Genomic DNA, 6,895 nt, shown 5'->3' on the forward strand with positions numbered 1-6,895 from the left:
AATAATCTGTGTGTACACTTGAATTAGTAATTTTCAAACCAAAATTACACTAAACGTTGTGCTAGATTCCGGTGTTCATGAAAGCTTGGTTACACACCTTAAATTTGGCGCTACACATCCAAGATCTCGGCGTAAAGTGCCATGAAATGCAGGCTGGGTTCAAAATATGTATAAACTAAATATAAATAGAACGATATTTTATTGTACCACTATTTGATGTAATATTTAGTGTACTATATTACCTGACAAACCACAAAAAATTTATCTATTTATTGCAGCAAAGTATTTAAGAAAGCGCGTTTATATTTTTAATGAAAAAATGTCAGATTTGGGATCAGATGAATTTGAAGATGAAGGAGGACCATACCTTGGTGTAAGTGCTTTTCTAAACCAAAATGTTTAGTAAATATTTTTTGCACTGTAAAGTTTTTGCCGTTGTTATTTTGTTTGTATATGCTAATGTAGCACTCTCTTAATGCATGCTAGGTAAATAAAGGAAATATATAAATATGAAGCACTTTTTAGGTAAAATTAGGAACACCAGTGATCTGAGATAGCCATCAGCTGTTTATTATTAATTAAGTTTTCTCATGTAGTTTTGTGCCGCATGTTAGCCTAAGATTAAATGTTCTGTATTTAAAGGTTTGTTTCGCTAAGAATTTCTATTTTGGCTCATTGTTGCATCACAAACTATTAGCCATGACTCCCACAAAACTATACTTTTAGCCAAGTTTAGCTATGTAAATACAAATTTATTCATGAATTTTAATGTTTTAATTAAATATATTCAGCCTGAAGGCGCTATGCGTACTATAGCAGTGGCAAAAAGGTTTGCCAACCACTGACCTAAAGCATTAAAAAATATCAAAGGACATTTTATTTTAGTTCAAGCTGTGTGACAGAGCCTCAAATCAAACATTTATATTAAACTACTGTTTTTGCAAGCAGTGGCCTAAACCACATTATTGACATTGGGGTAGTATTGACATGTAAGTTTGTTAATTTTATTTCCACCACTTTATCCCTAAATAGGTCAAAAGGATTTTAGCGATTTGGGTGTTAATCATGCTATTAAATTTGTAGACATTGTTTAATTTTAAAATAACCAATATATATTTGGGAGTTAAAAGTTAATGCAAACACAGGCATGCTCCAAAAAGAGACACTTTGTCATGTTGACAGGTTATTTGTTCTGGCAAACTAACAGAAAAAACAAAGGAACAAATAGTCTAAAATATATATAATGTTATTTTTGCTTTTAAACAAACATGATTGTCTGCAAAGCAGTGGTTGCAATGCATATTCTCCTACATTTATATTGAACTCTCATTTTCTAATCATATTTGCCATAATGTTTGGGTTTTGTCAGCCTTAATGCAAAACAATCTGATAGCCAAATAAACTTTACTTAACTAGTATGATTGGTTTGTTATTAAAGGAATATGAAGGAGATCGAAATGAAGAAGGTGAAAGGCATGGACATGGAAAAGCAACTCTGCCCAATGGAGATACATATGAAGGACAATATGACAGAGGAAAGAGACATGGCCATGTATATGCTTGGAGAATTTCATAATATTACTGTATTTAGTATAAAAGCTATTAAATCCTAAAACTACTACATTATAAACAAAGAGGTATTTCAAAAAGGTTTTAATGAACTGCATTTGGTGATGGGTGAGGTAAAAATCTTCAACAAATCTGCATTTTCACTTTTAAATTTCTAAATACCTTTTGATTTTAAAATAAGCTCAAATATTGCCTGTTCACATGGCCTCTTCAAGGTGGCCTGACCACCTTTGCCTCTTTAAAAATATGGCTTTTAAACCTATTACATCACAAAACTGTAAAGTCCCCTAAATTGTGCTATGATAATCCAAAAAATATTTATGCTTTGTGCATTCTTTCATCCATTTTACTTGAATCTATTGTGACGCATAAAAGTATGTTTCAAATCTAAAAAGTTCAAAATTGTCTCTCATTTTTTTATCTCCTACAATCCTTAAAAAACAAAATCTGCAAAACTATTTAATTTTTTTCACCAAAAAAATACCCCTAGAAACAACTTACTTTGAATGGGGTTTTAACAGTTGTGAAAGTCTCAACTCGTTTTTTCACTGTAAAAAACAATACAAAACTTGTGACTAAAATATATATATCCAAAATGAATTTTAAGCCCATATCTAGTGATTGCTCCTTGCAAGTTTGCCTAATCTTTCAAACATTTAATAAAACATCACTCTGTTATAGTGCTTGGTTAAAAATTAAATGTGTTTAGGAGTCTATTAACTACCTGCAACAATATAGCATCTTATACTAATCATAGTACATAAACAAAGTCTACATACACATGTTTATATCTTTTTTTAAATGTTACAAATTGATTTCAAATATAAGCACCAATTGGGTTTTACCAAGATTTCAGTTTATATGTAGCTGGAGAATTCGCTAAAATTCATGTCACCAGGAGGCAGACAAAGTATGGATTTTTGTATTAGATACCTCTAATCTATTTCTAAAACACCAATCACATATATTGGTGTAGTGTTATCTGTTTTCTACTGATACATCCCTAAATTTTATATAATTTCTTTAGGGATTGTACAGATTTAAAAACAATGCTCGATATGAGGGGGACTATCTGAGGAACAAGAAACAGGGCCAAGGAAACTTTATTTATCCTGATGGATCAAAATATGAAGGTTTTAGTTCTCTTTATAAAATAAAAACACTTTATATATTAATACTACTCTATCCTACGTATTGGTTTGCTTGTTTGTCTTTTTTTATATCACACATTCCATTCATTGTAATTATGTTCTTCATAATTTACTAAAAACTAACTTGGACATTATTAACCTTATGTAATATTTGCAAGAATTTCACTAGTGTAGATATAGCTACAATTTTTGATTGTTTATGTTTCAGCCTTTCTGTTTTGTAATATGTCAATATTCTATTTTCGTGCTACTCTCTTAGTCCATTTTTAATAATCAAAAAACATACTTTGTTTGGTTAAAATTTTTGCATTTTAAAAATATGTCTAGATCTAAATTTTCCTTAATTTTGTCAGAACACTTGACTATTATTTGTTTACATATTCCAGATTCTTTGGGACCTATTTGTCTTATTAATGAATATAATGAAAAACTTTGCTGCCTTTATAACTAATAAACAGAATACAAAGGATATTATACGTACATGTATCATTTGTTGATTTATGTTCTCTTATAAAGGTTCCTGGGTAGATGACCAGCGACATGGTTATGGAAAATATTTTTATGTCAATGGGGACACATTTGAAGGAGAGTGGTGTAAACACGAAAGACATGGTCAAGGAACATACATATATGCAGAAACAGGTAAAATGGAAGAATTTGCTAGTAACAACTCACAAAATATCAATTTAAACAGGTAAACTTATCTAAAAGAAAGTGTTGGGTAATATTGTGTTTTGTAACTCATCGCAAATAAATTCTCTGTTGAGAGTACAAGTGCTATTGTCACAGAAGAAATCGAGTAATATTTCAACAGCATTTTCTGTCCTTCAAATTAGAATTGATGAACTGAGAATAATTTATTTTACTTTGGGAAAATTTCACATCAGAGATGCTGCTTTGTGATAACTCTTCCTCATAGTTTTTAAATCTCACCACTGTAATAAAAAAAAAATTCCAAGTATTGATTGGCATGTATGTTTATTACAGGATCCAAATACATTGGCACATGGATCAATGGAAAATGTGAGGGTGCCGGAGAATTTGTACATGCAAATCACAGATTTCAGGGAAACTGGACAGATGGAAATGTAAGCAGGAGTTATTGAATTGGGCTTACAAAGTATAACACATAGGCTGGCAAAAAATCGTTTTTAAGAGTAAAAGGTATTTTAAGACTACTCTATGCGTTTGTATTATATGCCTGGAAAAGCTTTTCTCAATTGCAGTGTTTACTTGCTTCAGCAATAAAAATAAAATGACCCCTTATGAAGAATAGAAAAACGTAATTCTAACAATTAATGAAAAACTTTAAACATAAACATTGACTATCTTTGAAGGTTCCAAAAGAAACAGTGAGTGTATTTTAAAGGCTGAGCATCAAAAATGACACTATAATATCGTTTTAAAAGTGTGAGTGTGTTGCTGAAATTCATAACTAGCAAACAAAATCAGAATTTTTTTTTGAAAACTGATAGAGAACAATTTTAGGATATTTTGTTTAGTAAACATCTGCAAATTTATGAATAGCTATTTGAAACCTGTGAAAAATTATTGTAGCTTATATGATGTGATGTATGGAAAGTTATAAAATTATTATATGAAGTCTAAAATCCAATGCTCATTTTTAATGTTACATAAAATGGTGTGTTAAGTTCATATGTCACTTTGTTTGATTGAATACCATTCTAAAGTTTTTTTGTTTTTTTTATTTGACTTGTATTAGACTTAGACAACTGATGCAAATAACTTGACTGCTTTTATTCCATGAATTTAGTATAAAATTACTTTTTTCTTTACTTCGTAAATGTACGAGAGTTTGCCTAGTCTTTGTTAACTTTTTAGTTTTAGCTATGCGTAATATTACCAGTTATTAAATAAGTTTGTAGAGCTTTGAATTTAATTTAGATGCGTTAACTTATACTTTACATGGACCTAAGTTATTTTAAATGTAAATTATAAAATGATTTTTCCGTTTTATCATTGTTAGTTTGTATATTGTTGTTTTTTTAAAAAGGGGGTTATTGACTGCCATCAGGTGTTCGCAGGGGTAACTTTACCTATAGGTTAATAACCACTAGTCTAGTTAATTCAGAAAGACTCTGTTTACAACAATGCCTCTGAGTCAAACCCATATGAAATTATCCACCCATAGGATATGGCCTCTTTTTTATTCTGTAGTTAGATCAGGGTGGTCTAAGGTTGACAGCATCGCGGGCCACAATATTTCTTGCATATTCTTTGCGGGCCACATAAAGCAGGCTCATGCAGCCAGAGGCATTTTCTTCAAACGGCACATGAAATGTTTAAAAATGACACTTTATAAAAGTAACACAATAGAAGAGTTGTATTTTTCTTTGTTATCCCGAGAAATCGTTTATGTACTAAAAACTAGAATTTTTACCTCTGGTTACAACCTTAAAGCAAAGGCAGCTAGATTTTTTGTATAATCTTGTTTAGCTTGGTCTTGAATTAGTTTTTTTTACAACTACTGAATAAATACTCTATAGCCTATCCGAAATTCGGCAATATTTATATATATTTATTAAACTGCATCTTTCGTTTTTTGTTTTCATTAGATGCAAGGTCCTGGCAAGTACATTTTTGACATTGGCTGCGAGCAGCATGGCGAATATATTTCTGTTGAGCAGGTAATGTTTCTCATCACAAAATTCAGATGCAATTTTTATAAAACATTGTCTCTAACATGAATTTTAAAATATTTCTGATAATAATTGTTAAATATTTTTGTAGTGTTGCACTTCATTGCAAACGCACTTGCTTAATGAAGAAAACTACTAGAAACCAAATTGCATGTATAATACCTGTGGGTTACGTTAAAGGCTCAAGGAGATGGCGAGGAAGAAGAACCAACTACCGTCACCATCCCCAAGTGGAAGGCTGGAAAGATCACAGGAATTACGCTTTACACTCCTCAAGAAAATAAAAGTAAATTTTATGGCGCGACCTTTATAAAAACATACCTGGCGAGATTTTAACTAAGCAAATGGAATACTGTAAGATTCCTTTTTTTGCTTAGCAGAACTTTCTTTCGAAAAGAAAGTAACATATTAATTGTAATACGGAATCTCAATGGAATATTAATTTTTTGTTCATAAAATACAAAATACTTTTTCTGTTGATAAAATACTTTTTTTACCTCTAGCAAACAGACCTTGGACAATTTTTTATTTAAACTCCTAACCTTCGCCGATTTTAGTTATATAGCCCTGATGTACATTGCACTGTATGTGTCACTATCCAGCTTTAGCTGTAGAGCTTGCGCGGTTTAGAAATACAAAAATGTATAGCATAGTGCAAACAATCGTTTAAAAGTTAGTCATGTATTTGGCGAGTCAGAATTTACATTTTGTATAGTCCATGCCTGTTTTAGGTAGGCTACGTCTATTTTCCTTACAGTCAAACTTTCACTGAGTTTATTTTCTTAGTTTTATTGTGATTTTTTATCAGCATTATACGAAAAGTGGTATCTCAACGAATATAATATTCCTATTATTTCCTAAATCCTATTTATAATAGACATATGTTCACAGTTAAGAATGCTGATAATCCCGCACCGCAAGTAGGGACACCTGAACCACAAGCAGATGAATTGAGCACACAATCGCCTGCTCCGACTGATGAAGATGTTGCGCCTGTGGAGGAAGATACAGCAGAGGGAGCAAACGAAGATGTTACAGAGGAACCGGAAACAGCACCAGAAGAAATCGCCCCCGCTGAGAATTAACTAACTTTATGCACATTCTATAAACGCTCAATTGTTTTCATGCTCATCAATACATTATTTTTCTACAAAAAATAAAATAGTTTATTTTTTTAAACTACACTAAACTTTAACTACATCCAGAACCTAAAAAGGAATCTTAGGGGTAATGAAAAGAATATATTAATGATAATTTACCAACCAACCATCGTCGGCGAGATCGTAGAAAAATATGTGATTCTGAAATAACCTGGACTGCCGGTTTTAAACGAAACTTTCAGTTCATTTTTTTCACTGGAATACACAAACGGAAAACTTGAGGTACGTTCAACAAAAAGAAAAACAAGTTAGCCTTCAAGTCGTTTTAGATTGTAATTTACAAATTTCTCACCACATGCGATGTTCGTGTACATTTTTTACATGTCGACATTTAAATTTAATTTATCAAGGTCAG

The 6,895-nt window shown here is 31.3% G+C and overlaps 1 protein-coding gene across 1 annotated transcript; it reads left to right on the plus strand.

The window, feature by feature from the left end:
* The first annotated feature begins 282 nt into the window (after positions 1-282).
* On the plus strand, positions 283-6,648 carry LOC146168282 (radial spoke head 1 homolog). Its single transcript, XM_083389031.1, has 8 exons — positions 283-373; positions 1,439-1,552; positions 2,597-2,702; positions 3,237-3,362; positions 3,708-3,808; positions 5,297-5,368; positions 5,561-5,666; positions 6,272-6,648. The coding sequence occupies exons 1-8, from the start codon at positions 320-322 to the stop codon at positions 6,463-6,465; spliced, it is 873 nt and encodes a 290-aa protein (XP_083245157.1). The 5' UTR covers positions 283-319; the 3' UTR covers positions 6,466-6,648.
* Positions 6,649-6,895: the final 247 nt, after the last annotated feature.

The sequence above is a fragment of the Ascidiella aspersa genome, chromosome 1 (genome assembly GCF_963924565.1).
Source record: "Ascidiella aspersa chromosome 1, kaAscAspe10.2, whole genome shotgun sequence".
Classification (NCBI taxonomy): domain Eukaryota; kingdom Metazoa; phylum Chordata; class Ascidiacea; order Phlebobranchia; family Ascidiidae; genus Ascidiella; species Ascidiella aspersa.